Source organism: Coturnix japonica, chromosome 2, assembly GCF_054131305.1.
Source record: "Coturnix japonica strain WE chromosome 2, WE-NBRP24, whole genome shotgun sequence".
Taxonomy (NCBI): Eukaryota; Metazoa; Chordata; class Aves; order Galliformes; family Phasianidae; genus Coturnix; species Coturnix japonica.
Genome location: NC_140664.1, coordinates 29,598,571 through 29,619,237, shown reverse-complemented (window position 1 = coordinate 29,619,237; position 20,667 = coordinate 29,598,571). Strand labels below are relative to the sequence as shown.

At 37.6% G+C, this 20,667-nt stretch overlaps 1 protein-coding gene across 1 annotated transcript in view; it reads right to left on the bottom strand.

Moving 5' to 3' along the window:
- The window catches only part of NCOA2 (nuclear receptor coactivator 2), a gene marked incomplete at its 5' end in the record, with an annotated part of 73,997 nt that extends 56,783 nt beyond the window's left edge, over positions 1-17,214 (bottom strand). The window contains 2 exon segments of the mRNA NM_001323218.1: positions 16,063-16,235; positions 17,123-17,214. Of these exon segments, the coding sequence (NP_001310147.1) occupies positions 16,063-16,235; positions 17,123-17,205 (256 nt within the window).
- Between the last annotated feature and the right edge of the window lie 3,453 nt (positions 17,215-20,667).

The window sequence follows — 20,667 nt, the reverse complement described above, 5'->3', positions numbered from 1 at the left end:
TTTAGTTTATATATATATTAGTTTATATATATATACACAAACACAGGCTGTTCCAAAAGTAGTGCCTCCTATTTAATTATGTTGGCTCACAATGTCAGAGGCAGGTGGTAGTGGTATGGCAGTAGAGGTTGAACCTTCCCACCAATACTCCATGATGTGTCATTGCCATGTGTGACAGATAGCAGCAGAGGGACAGTCTATTATTCACTGCTGATGAAAATGCATAGCTTTATGGTGGTGACTACACTGAAAAGCTGTTCTATAGCTGAGAATTTCCTCTATCAAATACTGATATTTTGCTCTTTGCATCAGTTAGTTTATATGGAAATAAATAGGAGGCATTACTTTTGGAGCAACCTGTGTGTATGAATATATGTACTTTAAAAACATATAAATATATAAAAATAAAAATATAAAATCGTAACAGTTATTTCTCTCAGCTTATTAAATAGTTCTTATTTCAACCTATAAGTTTTATTTATTTACTTTATTTATTCCTCATTCTCTCCCCCACCCCACAGCAAATGGCTGTTTGGTGCTGAGCTGCTGCTGGGTTACAGCACAGCACTGCTGTAAGAAAGCACTGGGAAAACAATGGATCTGCAAAAAGCTCCGTATGCTCACATACACACCAAACAGACATGAACATTCATGGAACTTTTTGGGCTTTGAGTGATGTTTGATCTTCAAAAACTCAGTGGCAGCAGCCAAGTATGTAACACTTTCCTAAACACTGAAAGCAAAATAAGCATTGAAAAACCACGATGGATTTAGGAGTAGAAACAAACTGAACTAATAACACATAAAATTAGCCAATTCCCTTTCTGGTAGCAATGCTGACCTTACTCTATCATTCTTTTTTGTTCCAATCAGCCTTTTTTCACCCTACACAACTTCCATTAGAGGAGCTGTCTGTGAAATAATCCCCCTCATTCAGTTAAACTGGAAAAAATTCAGGACATCAAGAATAAAAATTATTAAACTCAACTCACCAAGAATAATATTTAACTACTGGACAGAAAGAAGCCCAGTACCTCTGTATGTACTCTTGCTAAATACTTTAACATGTACTTTACTACTTTTTTTTTCAGTTTCTTCTCCTTCCCATTTTACTTCTTTTTTTTCAGCCATTACACTACAATCCCTTTTCTCTTTCATGATTACAAAACCTAATGGCCTACTTCTTGAAACCGTGTTTGCAATTTGAAGAAAAAAATGCAATTTGAAGAAAAAACAGGACAAGAAAGCTTCCTGCAATTCCAGGCATTGCTTTACAAGTGTGCATTCCTGCTGTGCCCATTCACCAGTGCTGGAGCCCCCAGTCTCACAGCTGCCACAGTCAAGATATTATTCTATTCAGAGCACTGAGCCTGAGTCTCACTTCTATGAAGATATTTCAGTATCTTCAATAAAGGTTGCTAACTCCTGGATTTAACAGCAAATGCTACAAATCACAACTTTTTTTTTTACAGAAATAACATTATTTGCAGAAATACACAGCTACAGTTCCCACATTTCATAGAATCACAGATTCACAGAATCACAGAATGACCTGGGTTGAAAAGGACCTCAAAGACGATCTAGTTTCAACTCCCCTGCCAAAGGCAAGGCCACCAACTCTAGATCAGGCTGCCCAGAGTCTTTCTCTACTGTTTAATGTAGCAGCAGAGATTATTCAACCCTGAGATGACCGTGGTGTCACTGCTTTCATTTAAATGCTGCCAAGATTGTTAAGGAAAGTAAAACCTAAAATTACAACCCACTTGCTGCTGCTTAAAACAGAGCTGAAGAATAAATTGTCCCAGCCAGGACCCCAAACCCTTAACAACTTGTTCCATCCTCAACATGCATCCAAAATACAAAACAAAAAAGCAAGTAAAATAATCTCCCTGCTGAGATTATTTCTAGTATTGTTACCCATTAGTAAAGACATAGAAGGACAAGTGTCATACTGCTATTTCAGTGAAATTTAGACCAAGTCTTAGAGCTGCTCTGCATCGAGAAACTATTTCTCACTCAACACCTCATTTTAAATCATGATGTTGCTCTAAACTACCACATTGAATGGCAAGTTGTTTTTCCCTGCCTAGGGAAAGAGAACAAATGAATTATCAAAGGAGCTCCCTGTCCATGAGACTTCCATATTGAAAGGCCAAGATCCAAGATGGCACCATGGATTTATAATCTTCACTGGTTTAAAACTGGTTTCACTGCTGTTTAAAATGTTTTTTTTCCCCTCTGCACTTGCACTTCCTAGGAATGAGAGGTAGGCACAAATGCTTGACTGCTTGTGGTACAATTTAGAGTATTTTAGAATTGCCTATGATACGGTGTTTAGACAACAATGGAGTACACAATGCAGATCAATTACATTGTCCATCAGTGTCGTAGATAAAAATTCCCTCACAGATGAACTACTCTGGAATCAGATAAACATATTCAAATATACATACCTGTAGTTACACGCACCCTCTCTCTTGCTCTTTTTCTCAGGAAACGGTTTTGCGTCTATTGATATTTGGATACTTCAGAAACATTTATCTAAAATACCTACTTCTGCATACTAACAAATGTCATGCATCCATCAACGCTAAGTTAAAATCCATTACATTAATATGGCCAAATTCTGAAAGAAAAGGCCAAGCCAACTGACCTCTGTGCTGACATATTAGATACAAGGATTTGGCATCACATGGTTTAACAGAGTAATTATTTTCTTTGGTATGTACTCAATTAGGACAGAAAATGTTACTGTATTTTTTGGCATTTGAAATTTTCTAAGTGTCAGATATTTACTTAATGAGTAACCTCATCTTGTTTTGATAATTCATCTCTAAAAACAGCATTAATATGAATGTCTAAATGGTTGGAGCCCAATGTTCTTTAACATTTTGGCTGGGCTGATGTTTTGAAAGACAAGAAATATGGCAGGGTTTGATAATTTAGCTCAAAACAGTGCTCCATTGCTGTCTCAGAAACAATATATCGCTTTCACAAAAGTTAACAGCTCTCCAAAGCATAAGAATCGCAGGCAAGATTGTGAAAACAGAGATTCAATGGTTAACACTCTTTAGACTAGAATCGGCAAATATAATTGCCAAGCTAATTAAACCTGCAGGTTTCCAAAACTCAGGCCAAAATAACAAATTGCAAAGGAATATTAATCTAGTCAGACGCCATTTCTTGAAGCCTTATTCTTATGCACTTGACCAACTGTTAAAAGGAACCAGATGACTTTCTTTCTTTGAACGCCACATCACCATGATTACAAAATATCTTCTTTATTTTAGGATGCTGATGATAAATCTTTCTGACACACCAGATCATTCACAACAACATGCAAAGAGCTTTTTGCTTTTATAAATTGCCATAGATGACTGCAAAATTTTTCAAGAGCCCCAGTATGGCGCACCAAAAAGAAATATGAGGGATCACTGGCTCCCTGTGATCTCTGTGAAGGAAAAACTTTCCATAATGAAGTGTAGGCCAAAACTGAGCACAGATAATTGAAGACAGCTAAGGAAGAACAGAAACAAGTCTAATTTAATGTGCCCATGCTAACATACAGAACACGGCTCCTACTGTTTCCAATAGCTCAGATTATAGGAGATAAATCTTTTATGAAAAAGCTCTAATTCACTGAGAAGAAGTAAAGTTTTCTCCCAATAATAGCTCACTGTCCAGAAATAGACATTGGGGCCCCACTTCTTGCTTCTCTTACCCATCAGCACAGGCCTGAGCCAGACATTTAAGTGAGTTTAGAAACAGAAATGTTGCTGTTACTGCAAGGAAAAAAAAACAAACAAAACCCCCAAAGCTTCCTTAAGGAACATCTTCTGTATGATGGTTACTTAGAGAAAATTGTAAATCTAAATTCTACGTGAAACTGTGTTTAAAATTCATTTGCATTTTTCAACAGTGGTTACACTGCTTTAGGAATGTCAGTGGCATGGTATTGACTGGGATAGAGTCAACTGCTTTTGTAAAGTCTCATACGAGCTGGTGTTTTGGATTTTTGACGAAAACAGAGGTGATAACACATCAATGTTTAGCTGCTGCTGAACAGTGCTGCACAGATCCAAGGAAGTTTTGGTTTCTTGGACTGCCATGCTAGAAAGAGGAGCTGAGGGTCACAAGGAGCTAGAAAAGACAGAGCAAGCATGGCTGACCCAAACTAGTCAAAAGGAGATCCCAATTCAGGTGGCATAACAGTTCACTAATAAGTACTGGGATAAAGAAGGAGGTAGGTGTGATGCTTTGGGTGGTCATGTTTGCAAGTAGACAAATGTACAATGCTCCCTACTTTTCTAGGAGCAGATGAACATCTGTCTGTCGATGGGAAGTAGCAAGTGAATTCCTTGTTTTGCTTTGCTCATGCATGCAGCTTTTGCTTTTCCTAGCAAACTGTCTTTATTTCAACCTGCGAGTTTTATTACTTTGACCTTTCCAAATCTCTCCCCCATTCCACACGGGGGAAAAAAATGAGCAGCAGTGTGGTCCTGAGCTGTTTGCCAGAGTTAAAATACAACATTCAGGAAGGATGCTAATGACTACTAACATGGTAGTAGTATCAGACATACTTTAAAATGAAAAGATATTATTTCATCATGCTAGAAAAGTTTGGCTTATCTGGTTGCTAAGATTTACATCCAGACCAATTCATTTTTCAGCTCAATGAACGTTCAATTTACATTCATTTGTTCTGTCAGATTTTAAAGTGGCTACTAATAGATCTGATAGGTACAAACAGGCTCCCTTCAACAGACTGAACCATACTTACAACATAATTAATCAGGCATTATCATTTCTTGTTCTCTACTTTAAAGTCATGAAGCAGAGATCAGCATCCAGTCTTAAATGGCACTATAATTCAATATATTAATTCATAAACAGAAAAATAAAAACAAACAGTATTGCTTTCTCTGTTTTCTTAGTGAGTTTAATCAGCCCTGCACTTAGAAGCAACTTAAGCCTGCTTTGAAAGCAAAGGGTTCCCATAGCCACAGACAACTGGCAGCTCACAGAAAAAGATGCTCCATGTCGTGAGGCTGGGAACTGCTGTGCCAGGCTGGATGACTCCATTCGACAATTGTGGCTTTAACTGAAGACTGAGGACTCCAGCCATGCCACTACCTGGCAACAAGGCTGGTAATACTGGTCTGCAGCAAAGCCAGTACATCAGATCAGAAGTCCTAATCCAGAACCTTTTCCTCAGGTCAGCAATTTACTTATTCTCTTGTGGAAGGAAACTTGGGTAGCTGCTTCTCACTCCACCCTTCTTTTAAATAACAATTGTTATTTCTACAGGATGCTGGGATGCTGTTTTTTGATCTACAAATTCAAGCCCTTTTGTAGATCTAGGCCAAAGCCTTGTTAAAATAACTATAAAACACCATTGGAAAACTCTGGGAAGGTTTTAAGTTCTTGAGAACCCCTTGTCTGAGCTTCAAGAAAAGAAAGAATGTTGCTGCCTATGACCATCACAGAGCTCAGGGAAAGAATCTTCTTAGACCACAACTTGCAAGGAAGCAGAGTCATGTTTCATAAAAGTTTACAGACTGTCTTCTGAACAAGTATCACTGCTGTATAGTTTAGACTGTCAACTGTAAATGCACCATTGTATTTTGAACCTTATGTAAAACATAAACATTTTATAATGCCCAGCATTATAAACGTCCAGTTAAAACAAGCAACTCTAGCAAGTAGAGAGATGGTGACTCCACTCCCAAATGTCACGGTAATTACAGTAATCCTTCATATTGATCACTGTAACATTCAACAATTTATTAGTAAATTTTATCACATTTCCTAAAATTATTCCATTATTTCTTAGTGCAGCATTGAGATTAAAAAACAGACAAGGAGTGAAACGAGTAAGACTATCACAGTTATGGTGATGCCGGATGCACAACTAAAGCTACACTGAAGCCATGAAACAGAGTAACTGGGGTAGAAATGAAAGAGAAAATACAGAATTATTAAAAAGGAGAGAAAGGAAAACAACAAGGGCTGAAAAAATACATCTCCTCAAGAGAAAAGGGAGAAATAGGGAAAGATAAAGAAAATCCATTCTACATGAAGTATCCCTTTTGACACCTGGTCAAGGAGTACTGGGTTCAGAAAAGTCAAGGGGGGTTACAAAAAATAACTAAAGGTAGAAAATTCAGCTCAAACATTCAAATATTTCCTCCACGCTGAGAGGGTAGGAGGTCACGTAGAAGCAAAGAAGACAGGAAAAATAGTATGTTATTGGCATAAAACACCTCTATATTTTTCCATGCAACACCAAAACAAACAAAACAAGAAAAATCTAAATGAGGATCATTCTGAGTTTTCCGACCTATATTTAGAATTAACAACCTTGACATCTCTTCCTCCTCTTTTTTCATTTCCAAGTGAATCAATTGTTATATTTAAGCACACTTCCTCTTCCATGTTGAACGTAGGCCCGGACCTAATGTGACATAGAATAACCCGTCTCTGGAAGACGTCTCTCAGAAGGATCATGGGAACTGCAGGTTGTTCCAAGTCTTTCTAGGAAACCGTGCCGCAGAAGAAAGAATAACCAGTAAAAGATTAGTTCTCTTCATACTCACTCATCTTCAGATGACAAGGTACTGCTATTAACTGTCTAGCCAGATCTTTCTAGCAGAACTCAAAAAGTTTCACCAAGTGATTTCTGCATCATGCCAAGAACTTCTACTACACTGCAAAATATGCACTTCAAAAGATATTCAAATCTGATCGGGAGGGATGATGAAACCCACCAAATTCTCCATTAAGTTGCTTCAGATTTCAAATAACTTTCAACTCAGAATCTGCATCTAATGTATGAGTTGACTTTGGCCTCAGACTGCAGCTTTTAGGCTGCACACTGCTTCTGCCTGTTAAAGAGTCCTCTGTGGCAGGCACAGTGCACTGCTCCGTTTTGCCTTGTATCAGCAAAGTTTGCAGGGAAATGCCTTCCTGCTTCAAGATGAATGGAGCCTAAATCAACAGATGTAGGATACTGCTGCTTGTTCAGAGGGACACACGGATACTGTTTTAGATAACAAGGCAATATCTGGAACATCTCCACTTTTGGAGTGTCTGCAATTGCATTTACTCTGCTTTTTCTTCTGCTTTAGCAGAACTTAAATTTATTTATGTATTTTCCTCACTGCATCTCCTAACTGACATTCGCTAAACAAGAACAGCTTGTCTTCAGAGGCAAGAGTATGAGCATTTGTATATGTATGTTGTGCACGTACTACAGCACCCAATGCCTTGTAAATCACATACAGATGTGCCAACATGCTTTAATGACAAAAGGAAACACGAGGAATGTATGTCTTGGCTCTCTAATCACCTGCCTAAGGTTGTCCTCTAGGAGCTCCAGTGTACACCACAGAGAAAGTAAATGAGTGTTTGCCATGTCATCTTTCAAGGTTCAGTCTATATGATTTTCCTCCACTGCACACTGTGGGTTTTCATAAAAGAAACTAAAACCTGATATGTTAGCTGTTTTTCATATCCTCATTCATTTCATTTGCAGAGATCCCCATTTCTAACTAACTGTCCATATATAGAATCTTTGCAGAAATAAGAAAAGGCACGAGTTAGAGCAGATGCAATTATCTTGTTTTCAGTTTGAACACGGAGCCTTTGATCAATACCTCTTTAACGTGCTGTGAATCCATGGGTTTTCAGGATTCAAAGATGGTACAAAAGACATTGCACTTTATTGTGAGTAAATATTATATTATTACTTTTCAGGCCACATCCTTTAAAAAGAAAAGATAAAAGTCATGTGACACAAGCTGGGTTCCTTATAGTACCTTATGATCTTATTTTGATTGAAGTATCATCACTACTCTCAGTAAATTAATCTGCTATTCCATGAATTAAGCTCTAGAGAGAAAATCAAGGTGACATGAAGCTTCCTTCCTCATTTACTTTCTTTACATGTTGCTCATACTTCATGCACTAACCTAAAACACACAGCAAGCCCTGGTGGCCTAGAGTCAGCACCTTTCACACTGCATATTCCAGCAGTACTAGTGACTACAAACACCAAGATTCTAATAATAGAATGGCTTAAGTTGGAAGGAACCATCTAGATCCAAAGATCACCTAGTTCCAATATACCCCTTGGGACCAGTGCTCTTCAACATCTTTATCAATGATAAGGGATCTAGCACACTCTTAGCAACTTGGTTGATGACACTGAGCTGAGTGGTGCTCCTAATCCTTCTTCAGCATCTAAAGGTAATATTTCTAATTGACCAGGCACCAGACGGCACAGCTGGTGGGAAACTGTAGGCTAAAATCTTAGATCAAATTATGGAGTTCTGTATGTGAGCATTAATTTCTGCATTTTATTCTTTTTCAAATCTAAAATGTAAAAATGCATTTATAATGTCTGTAGAGTCCATAAGCGATTACACAATAAATGGCAAAAGAAGAACTGTAGAGGTTTGAACTTCGAAGTATTCAGTGACAGTTTAAATACAGCTCGTGAATATGCTATTTCTGAGAAGGTAGCCTCCAAAATCCTGTATTTCAGGAAGAGATGCATCTGCCTTACTTATATATTTTTACTACACTCTCAGGAGTTAAAACATATACTGACAATTCTATAAATACTAAATTAACAAAAACAAAACTTAAACACTCCTTCAAGAAAAAAAGGAGCACTTTAGCCAAATCTAAGCATGCAAAATTTAGCAGAACTACCTGAATCCTGCATAGCATTCCACACCTCTTGGACCACAACCATCTTTGCAGGTACAGAACATAAGATAAACAACCACACTTCACTAGTTTTGAATGATTTTCTCTCTTGGCCACTTAGAAGTTACGAAAGAAAACTAAACAAAAATCAAATCAAAGCAGAATTCAAGTAGGATACAAAACAAATCTTCCTGTAACACCTGCCAATAGCTACTATTGCTAATTGAAATACCAGTGAAGATTGAACATTCAGTTCCTCTTCAGCTTCGAGCCGCAACTTGGAGTTGTAGCTTAGATTTCCAGTTTAAAACTTTAAGAAACTTATCCCTAGAACTTTCACCACCACTGGACAAAGCACATGTCTTTTTAAGAGAAAGGCATCTCAGACAACAAGAAATGCTCAACAGCTTCAAGGTAGCCATAAGACAGACCATCGCTCAGTCACTGCAGGCTCTCAGCCTGCTGGTGTGGGAGGAGGTCCCACCAAGCCTCTGTGGGGAAATAACTCCTCTCTTACTTTGACAGACTGGCCAAATCGAAAATATGGCTCAACTGCATAAATGCTAATGCCAGGGAAAAGGAAGGAACAGGAACTTGTGGCTGAGATGGGTGGAAGTAGTGCTTTCAACAGCTGCCTCATTTCCTGTGGAATAGTCCATGCCCAAATATCAATATCCTTAGGATCACTCTATTATTGCTCTTAGCAAGGAAAAAAAAAACAACGCGAAAATCCAAAATCTGCTATTCTGATGACAAATAAACCATCTCATTAACTTTGAGGAACAAGGTCACATTTATTCTAAACAAGCGGATAAAAATTCTAGCCATGACTAAGGGAACAAAAAATGACAACAATCCAATAAAATCTTGTCATACGTATAGACATTGTGCTGATTTCACAATTAACAGTCTGGTTATTATTTTTGCCCATTTTCCTGAAGTGACAGTTTGAGTCCAGTGTAGACAAGCTACGTGCCATAAGGGAGTCTTCAGATACTCTTGCCATAAGTCATATTAGGGAAATCACAACACTGTTTACACAGAAAACAATTATAGTAACTATATAGGATAGTTTAAATGTTTTAACTTATGTGTAAACAAAGCCTATTTCAATGAGTCTAAAACCATCAGCAACTCCACTGAAATAAGCAGACCCCAGGAAATTTCACACTTGGTGAATCTGTTGTCTAATGACTACATGTCATCCAAGCCAGAAGAGAAACTGACATTTTGCAATACCTAAAAACAGTCTAAATTCTTCACTGAATCAGCAGTTCTCTGGAGGCATGCAAGTATTAAGTCAACATAACAGGATATTTAGCTGAAACGCTTTACGATGTAAGAAGAAGATCAAAGCCATTTTCAGCGCATCACTCTCAGCTGTTGGTCGTGGAGACAGCAAAACAAATTCAGTAATGGATTTTTTTTTGGTAAATGTTCTGTATAAATTACTTCACTTTACTGTACAAATTCCTCTGACACTTAATTCAGCCTTAGAATCCTATCAAACTGAAAGCACGGCATATATAACCAATAATAGCCATGCAGAATTCCTTTAAAAAAGATTCCAAAAGTACAAATTAATGTGTATGATGGCATCAATTTTAAAGCTCCTGACATCTCAAATACAATGAACTTAGAATAATCTTTAGTTATAGTACAATTGACTACATGAAATACTTTCAAAACAAACACCCCCCTAAAAAAACATAGTATACATACGCTCTCATAAAAGCCTGATTTTGTAAGATAATTACGCACAGAACTTTAAACCTCTAAGTAGTTCCACTGACTTAATGGGGATTACTTGTGCTTAATGATAGGCAGTTGCTTAAATATCCTGTGAAGCATGAATCTAAATTCAGATCTGAATTCACAATTCAAAGTAACAGCAGCAAAAGTAACATCTCATTACACCTTTAAGACCGTGCTGTTTTCCTTTAGCAAGCAATTTTACATGCGTACTGGTGCTGCAGGTAACAAAGAATATCTGCTGGAGCGAACCTGTGATTACAAAGTAGTACAGCTGCAGGGAAGCAAAAACTGGTTTTGCTATCGTAAGTGAAATCAGCAAAATAAAATATATATGATTAACAAGTTTTTTTGTTGTTATTTGTTTTATTTTTTAATTCATACAAATCCCATAGCTCCTGCATGTCTCTTTTCATTAACTAATATTCCTTCTCTCTGTGGTGTTCAGCTTTCACATGGCGATTCATTCTGTTCAAGGTCTGTCTTGTAAGGCTATTCTGAAAACAAGATCTGACAACTCAAAAGTATAAATTACCGGCTAGACTGATAATCACCATCCTAATACCTCTTCCCTGTACTACTGAAAACCTGATACACAGAACACGAAGTCTTTTCAGAAACCAGGTAGAAGTGAAAGCTGGGCTCCGCAGGAAAATAGAGTTGACAGATCAAATTGCATTTGGGGATACTTTGGTACAGTAGGTTACATCCCGCTGGGAATGAATCTAAGTAACCCAAGTGCATGTCATCGTTAAAAAGGCTTCTGAAAAAAGAAAGGCTTGAATAACAGGAGAAAAATAAGAGACGCAGATCTGGAATTTAATAACGGGCACTCAGGCGAACTGAGGAAAAAACCCTCGTGATGTGCTTGAGGGTAGGACATGTTCTCCAGTGCTTCCACCAGAGGGGTGACAGAAACACAGCTTCACTAGAGAAATTGCTCAAGGAGCTTGAGGTGATCTTCATTGTCCTGTGGTACCCAGTGCACTTCATACCCACAGAAGAAGGTAAAAGCACAACTAGATAATGAAGATAAAGAGGTTTCAAAGACTGAACCAGGAGATGTTCAAGCAGTGAAATATAATGAATTGTCTCTGTTTGATAATGTGATCTATTTACCTGCTGAGACTGATGTCAGCGTGACAGATAAAAGAGCTTTAAGCTAAGGGCAAAGGTTTGATTTTGATACAGTGTTTAATAAAGGAAAAAAAATCAGCTAAAGGAGGATGTAGCAACGTAAAACAATAATGAGAAAGAAAAATAAGAGAGAGTCAGTCAGAGGATAGGATTCAAGGAAAGGGCCCACAATAGGTATGAAACCAGTAAGATCACTGTGAAACAGTTCAACTGATTGTACGACACCTAATTATAGCTTCTAGGTTACTTGGCAAATAAAGGAACGCTTATCCCCAGAGGTCTTCGCACTTCTCTAAAACAAGCTCTTTAATTAAGATGCACAGATATAGAATGATAGAATGACCAAGGTTGAAAAAGACCTGAAAGATCATCCAGTCCAACCGTTCACCTATTACCAATAGCTCCCACTAAACCATGTCCCTCAACACAACGTCCAACTGTTTAACACCCCCAGAGTCGGCGACTCCACCACTTCCCTGGGCAGTCCATTCCAGTGCCTAACCAACCTTTCTTAGAAGTAATATTTCCTAATGTCCAGCCTGAATCTCCCCTGCCGCAGCTTGAAACCATATGAACTCAATGTGCTTGTCTACATGTGAACACCACACTACAAATTAAAAAAAAACACCCTGTTTTTTAAAAAGGAAAATTCTCATATCTCCAATAGAAACGTCAAATCAAGATTTGCATGAACTGAGCTTCCATTTCATCTTTATGCTGAAAACACATTTTTTAATCTCCGCTGGATGACAACAAATGTGTATGAGATCACTGTACAATAATATGGTAAGAGATCTCAGAAAATTAAGCTTTTCTATTTTTTTTAAGAAACTCATTTTCCTTCTCCCAAGCACTATAAACATTTCAGAAACCCGATGAAAAACTGCATGTGATGGTTACATCTAAATATCTTTAATTCATCTAGTGAACTCAGTCGCATGCATATATTTATAACTTTGCTTCCAAATTAAAATAAAATGAATCTTTAACATACCACAACTAAAGAATCTTTGAAGTGCATACTGTGAGAAATGATATAATGATAACGGATATAGTATTGCAAATACCTATTTGCATATAAAATATATCCAGATAATAAAATATTAAATTACACAGTATTTCTGCAGCAAAAAAAATCTATTACTCTTTTCAGCTACCAGCCCAGAGAGCTTGACATGGGAAATGAATCTCAGTCTGTACTCTTTCTTTCCTTGCTTTCATTCCTAGAGCCTAGAATAAAGCCTCCTTGTCAAATCTCAGTGGCAGCTATAAAACTTGTTGCCTTCAGTGGCTTTACAAGGTATTTATAAATGACTGTGCTTTTGTAAGTAATTAAACCTTAATGTGTGATTCTATTTATAGACAGAAGAAAATGTGTTGGAGAATTTTTAGTATTTATTTACAAAATCCAAGCTCTTTAATAAAACTTCTAAGTTATAAAACTGAAATAAGTTTTTACTACTTTACTTTTGTCTTTGAACAAAGACTCACTGTGCAAAAACTGAGCAACCCCAATTTGCCCATGTCTGTGCAGAACCACTCACGACATTCAGAACCTCCAATTTAAGTTTTCTCCTACAGATGTTCAGTGTGGCATTGAAACAAAATATTTTATTTTATTTTTTTTAAAGGAAAAATATTTTAAATGTAAGACAACATTATTTTTATACCTGACTCTCATGGCACTTTATGTAAGTAAAGTATTATATTTGTTATTTTGTTTAAGAAAGATGTACAATTTAACATAATGTGTTTCACCATAGTAAATATCTTCAATCACACTGCACAGAATGGCCCAGGTTGGAAGGGACCTCAAGGATCAGAATCTCCAACATCCCCCCCAAGCAGGACCACCAACTTCCACATTTAATATTAAACCAGACTACCCAGGGCCCATCCAACCTGGCCTTGAACACCTCCAGGGATGGAACATCCCAGCCTCTCTGGGCAGCCTGTTCCAGCATCTCACCACTCTCAAAGTAAAGAACATCCCTATGACATCCAACCTAAATCTTCCCTCCTTCAACTTAAACCATTTCCCCTTGTCCTGCTGTTATCTACCCTTTCAAATAAGATGCCCAGGCAGTGGAAAAGCCACCAAAAAGATTTCTAACAACACAGAACTTATACATTCATCATTCAAATACACCAAGTGCAGGATCCCCATGTGAAGTGATAAAATCTCTGCAAAACACGAGACAGTAATAGCAATATTTTCCTTATCTATTTACTATGTTTCTTTGGTTAGGTTGTGAACAACAGAAGGAATGTTTGTGAAGTTTGAACGTTTACTATGCGTGAACTGTGTTTATTAACAAAATTCCTGTTTCAAAACAATGTTGTATTTCAGAATATGCTGTCACATGAATTCTTTCTTAAAAGGAAAATCCCTTTACATTACTATGACAACAAACAGATGCAAAAAAACAAAAAAAAAACAACAAAAAAACCCACAGAAACAGAATTGATATCAATTATTTTAACAGATTAATGTGAAATATAATAATTCTCGTTTCTAGACCCTAAGATGCTATTGTCACCACTTGCAAGACCTCAGTGTTTTGCAATGCACCCTAGAGAGGATTAAGGTCTACTCTACATCAGATATGAGTTTTACAGAAATATGGATTTATCAGGCAGCCTAATTGTTCTCAGCTGAAGAACTCTGTGTAAAAGATCAACATCATAAAGAGCAGTTTAGTATCTTCAGTGTTCAACGGCTGCACTCTACTTGTACTTGTTGAAATAAATAGCACTTGTTGCTTTTTACCTTATCTTTACGATTTTACTTTCAATTGCCTTTGTAATAAAATATTATGAGCTTAAAAATGAAACGTACATTTTGTTTTGATACAATTGTGGCACTACTGTTAGCCCATGATGACACAAACAATGTGTATAAAATCTGTTCTGATGCACGTGAACATTTTACAACTATATGAAAACCACTTTGAAGATACTGGTCTTGACCAGCAAAGCCCTGCATTTGCCAAAGCCAGAATTACTTAGAGTCAGATTTCCACACTAGATTTTCTAGAGCAATTTAGTGAGTTGTGAAGGGGACTAATGGATTTCTCTCTGTGTGCACACTTCCCAGGAAGACACAGTTCTGCTGTTTCTTCCTTATGTCATCTCAGGTAAGGATAAGGAGAATGTGCCCCCTGACAACAGCAAAACAAAAACTCAAAACTGAATGTGAAGAAAGGAAGAATGAAGAATGAATAAAAAAATAAGGAAATTCTCCTAATATGAGGCATGAGTAACTTCATCAAAATAAAAAATGTTGGCATCCTTTCATTAAGAAAAGAACAAACCTAGATGGGGGAACATTTCTGGAGGTTAATCAAACACGGACACATCACAGACTTTGAAGCAATTTGACTCAGCATTTTCTATTCAACTTTGAATAGGCTGATATCTGGAACTACAGATCTACTTATCTACCTGTTTTAGAAACAAATCTATGTCTATATTAAGCAAGAGATAATCTCCAGTTTTACAAATTCACATATATAACATGCAAAAGGAACGACTATTTACTTATGGAAACCGTGGGATACAGAAAAAGTGAGAGATGTTTGAAAGTGAAATAAAGTGAAAGTGTTTGAAAACCAAAGGAAATACTCTAAATACAGCTTATAAAGAAATTCCAATCGTCTTTTAAATTAAAAGAAAACCAATATGCACACACAGTGAGGAACTTGAACAGGTCCCAAACACCTGCAGCGCTATTCATGCCTGTCCAGATAGACCCATGCCATCAAAAACACTTCCAAAAATTTAAAGTTCCTAATTATTATTTATTTATTTATTTGTCTTTGCTTTAAATAGGAAATATAACAAAAGAAAAAAAAAAAAAACAACAAACCACAAAACTAATCTTCTAGACAAAGAGCAGGAAGAAAACTGTCACGTTCTCTGGTTTACATTTATAACAGGACCCTATCTGGAGATTAGAATAGCTCCTGATCTATTGTAGTTCAGGATGTGATGTCAGAATTTAGGGGACACAGACCATTTAGGCCACAATATCTATTCACATGAACAAAAGAAAGCAAGAGAGGGAATGCAGAATACTTTCATATCCAATACTCTCTTGGATTATTCCTATTTCATGTAGAGTCATCACCCATGTAAGAGTATATCAGTTTTTCCCCACAAACCCACCCTGCTAATTTTTGTTCAAGTACAGCTGATTTCAATCACATTAGATGAACACACTAGTCTGACTGACCTTCTTGCCCTGTGGGCTACTTCTGAATTCTTAGTGAAGGTTACTTTTAAAATGCTAAACGTGACACTTAATGCACTCCGCTCACATTACATTATAATGCTTTCTATAATGATAACAAAACCACTTAGAAATTTGCTAAGAAAGTCTGAAGTTTGTATAAATATATATATATATTTAGTAAAAATAAACATGGAACATATTCATAGTCAGTGAATTAGACTTCTTACCTTGTTCTTTTATCTGACGAATTTGCTTCACAGTTTCTTTCAAGATTGCACATTTGTCAGGTTTAAAGTTAAAGTTGTCAATATCATTAAAATTTGCAAAAATCAGCTCTGCAAGTTCTTCTATGTATTTATTCTCTTGCTCACGATTGCGTTTCTCAGTGCTTCTCTTAGGGCTGAGAGAGGAGCATAAAAACGTCGTATTTAATGTCAGTTCAATTGCTTTCTGGTCAAAGATGATTTAAAATGGTTTGAAAGTAATCTAACAAAAACAGAAAGAACTGCCCTCTCTCACTACAGAACTATAACACACACGTTACTCAAACAGAAAGGTTTATTCTTGAACAAGCAGAGCAGCATTAAAAAAGACATTATTTATTTTCCCCTGTAGTCATGTTTTGTTTCAAAAGAGATTTGGGATATGAAGTTCAAAACAAAGGATTAACTGGGGCAGTGGTCACATTTGAACATTTACAAGTCTGCTTCCTCACGTTGCTGAGAATCCAAGGAATACCAAAAAGTGACAGTGTGTGAGGAAATAAAACAGCTTAGAAAGTTAAATTAAACAACCCACACCCCCTGCATCTCCTTCTGTAATTACACAAGAAGGTCGTAAGAAAATAGGATAAATGAGCAGCTGCAGTTTAACAATTATCCCAGTGTTGTAAATGTAAATTTTATGAAACAGCGAAATATTTTTCAACTTCCTGGTAATGATGCACAAGAGTGGTGGCAAAAAAAAACTCTTAAGATTGCTAGGATAAGTGACTGAAGACTCTCTGCAGTGATCAGCCAATAGAAGTTTCCATATAGCTAACATATGATCACACAAATTGTGTATTTTGGCACTACAGTGGATCAATAAAAACATATTATATGTATATATATTCCCACTTTCACCCTCCATCCACAACAACATAGAATTACTGAATCCATAAGTTACTATACGGTACTGATCCCTCCTAGCCAGAATGGCAATTTGGTCATTCTCTAAGGATTATGAAAAGTAGGTGCTCATTTATCAATGTTTTCTTCCAGTGTCCTCAGACGTAATTGTTCTAACCTGGGTCCAAGCTGATCAGGATCCTTGCGCTTTCTTGACTCTGCCCTGGATGGGTCAGAGGTATTTTCTCCCATCCCACTCATCTTGAACACATATCAGCAACTGAAAGGAAGAAAATATGCAGGGAAAATGTTATGGTAGAAGAATTATGAGTTCCTCCATTTGTATTTCTAAGTTTCTTGTTCCATTCCCAACTCAAGTTTTTACTTTGCTCATCTATCACTTGAAATAAGAGTTTGAAAGGTACCAATAAAAATACCACGTTTATGATCCCACAAAACCCTATACAAAACTCATCCAGAATAAAATTTGCAGTGAGCAAGCAAAGCATTCTCATCTCTTTCATTGTTACCAGTTCTGTAGGAGAAGATAAGTACATTTTGTGCCTGAGTTGCTGAATTTTCATGGCAATTTTGTAAGGCTGAATGAGGAAAGACAAAGGAAAATCCATAATGCCACACAAGAAAAACAACAGAATCGAAATACATGAAATGAAACATGTATCACAGCTACACGAAAAGACAACACATACAGCTTTGGTTAAAAATCAAAACACGATGTTTGGACAAGTGCATGTACAATATAGTAGAAACTGAACATCTGTCAACACTAGAGATCACTGAAGAGCTGATAAATATTTTGTACATTTAATCTAACTCGTAAGGAAAATAACCTGCCAGTCTGTCACGTGTTAAAACAAAACAGGCTCATTATAATTTGTGAGATAAACAGCCCAGGGAAATCCTGACCTGCTCCTGGCCCCTATTGTCCTGTGTACCTACAAACACATGGAAGTGGTCTATCCCAGTTTACACATTTCTCAGTAGTTAGCAATATTGCAGAAATAGAAAATGCTATGAGAAGAGCACAGGGAGATGATGTAGGTCATCAAAAAGACTGTGCAATACAGAACAAATTCACCATTTGTCCAGTTGCTGCCACATGTGCAAGTCTGACTGCAGAGAAATAACTATGAGGGCCATAACAGAGCTCGTGAGCATTTCTAGGATGTGATTCATACCATGCTAAAAGGAATGCTACAGGCACTCATCCAGGATCACTTCATGCTGGCATGAAGTGGAAATTTTGGTCAGGTATCAAAACTGATGGGTCCACCACCTCCTCCAAGCCATCATTTCTGCCAGTTCCCTTTCCTGTGCAGACTTTATCAGCCACACTGAACTTAATAAGTGAACTGATGTGAGATGGAATTGCAGTACCCTTCTCTTTTTCATTTTCTCTTTTTAGATGTTGGCATTAAAAGTGTTGGTTCACACTGTAAATCTTCATTTTCTCAAGGCACAGGCTGAGTGAATATAATGGCACAAACAGTCTGAAGGTTGACATCTAGGCAGTTCTGCAGAGATACAGTCATGGTTGTAAATTATATACCGAAAAAGTTTTATTTATTTATTTATTAAAAAACAAAACTAAACTAAACTAAACCAGAAACAAACAAAAAACCAGAACAGTTTGAGGAGAACGTGGCACTGTTTTTCTAGATACTAATTGGATTTCATTATAAACACAGATCAACCCTGAAACGTATAGCTCCTCATCAGCCTTGTAAAGGGTTGGTACCAGATCCTGTTACAGAAATACCCAGATCACCTTTTCCTTTATAACGTTTAAACATACATAAGTATATATCCATGTATGCATATACCATCAGTCTGTTGAGAACAACCTGCTTCAAAAAGAGCGAGAAGGTCTGGTTCTGAAGCACCCAATGAGTGTGATTTAGTGGACAATTTGTGGAGGTAGGTGATCCTACAGGTCTTTTCCAACCGTGGTGATTCTATTTCTAGAGCAGACCTGAGCTTTCCATGAGAAGACTTGCCACAAAGAGCCAACCTGCACCTCACAGGGCATTCCCAACATCAGACCAAATATGACCCTGCTGCAGGGAGCAAAGCATCCGCTGAAGCCTCCAATGCAACTTGTGACACACTCACTGCTCCTTGATAACCATGAATCTTATCTGATTTACAATCAGATGCTCACGTCAACCTTACTTACCTAAATGCAAAACTAGATGTATACATTTGTCTGGTTGGTAAAAAGCTAAGCACTTCCTTGACAACAGGTGATTGCACAAGTATGTAACAGTAGAGAACCAAGGAAGAGGAAATACACTCTTAAAGAGCGAGTGCCAAATTCCACACCTGGACAGGGCAACCCTGACTGTATTTGCAGACCAGGGGATGAGATACTGGAGAACAGCCCCATGGAAAGGGACCTGGGGGAGGTTCTTGTTGAAGGCACGTTGAATTTGAGTCAGCAGTGTGCTCTGACAGCTAGGAAAGCCAACCATAATATCAGATGCAAAAAGTTCAGCACTGCCACTGAGTGAGGGAAGGGGCTGTCAGGTTCTACATTGCGCTGTGCAGCCACATCTCAAGCACTGGGGTGAGGAGCGGAGGGGCAGCGCTGAGCTCTGCATCCTGGTGACAGCAACAGGACCCCAGAGAACAGCACAGAGCTGTGTCAGGGGAGGTGGCTGGGTGTCAGGAAAAGATTGTTCACGTGTGAGTGTGATCAGGCACAGAATAGGCTCCTCAGGGCAGTGGTCACAGCACTGAGCTGCCAGAGTTCAAGGAGTGTTTGGACAACAGTCCCAGTTATACGGTTTGGTTTTTGGGTGGTGCTGTGTGGAGCTGGGAGTTGTACTCACTGATCATTGTGGGTTCCTTTCAACTCGCAATACTGTATGATCGTACAAAGAAAATTGTGACAACAGTTGCACAGGAATTGTGAGGAGCCCACAGTCCCAGACTCTTAGGATGTCTTTGCTTCAAAGGCTAAAGTTTATGGTCACCACCGTGAGAAAAAAAATAATCATCAGCATGATGAAAGCTGTACATTCCAGAGATCATCTGATCTCCGAGTAAGTCTCAGATTGTGGTCTACATTTCAGAAGAAAACTGGGTTGGGGAATTCCTTCATTTCTTATGCTTCCCGAATATTACCTGAGAAATGTTGATCTGCTGAGTGCTTTTCTAAAGAAAAGCAAGCATGGAGGCTCACAAAAATCTGTTGAGCATTCCATCACATTCAGGAGGAACACCTCCCTTTAGTCCCCTTTCCTCCCTTTGGGAACATGAACAGATATCCACAGTTATTCCATCTAATCTGTTGGGCTTACTTCAAAGGGAGCTTTATTTTTGCTAGACCCCAAGTTTTGCTAGTAGCTCCACCAATATGCAGCTCAATTCTTCCCACATCCACCCATGCTGTCCTGTAGGACTTTCCAACCTCTCCAGTATCAGCCTATGGAGGATACATTAAAATTGACATACCGCTATAAACCTCTGAATTTTCATCTTTCTGTATTTAAAAGGAACAAAAGCAATACCATTATTAAGAAATTAACATCTTCTTCCCATATTAAATGCAGTCATTCCAAGCAGTTTTTACTTAATTATTTTTATTTATTTTTATTTTTTTTCTTTTTAATTATCATTTTTTTAATTTGCATTTACGGGCCAATACATCTTTTTCTCAGCATCACTGCCAGTCTGTTCTTAGAATGAGTTACCTTTTCG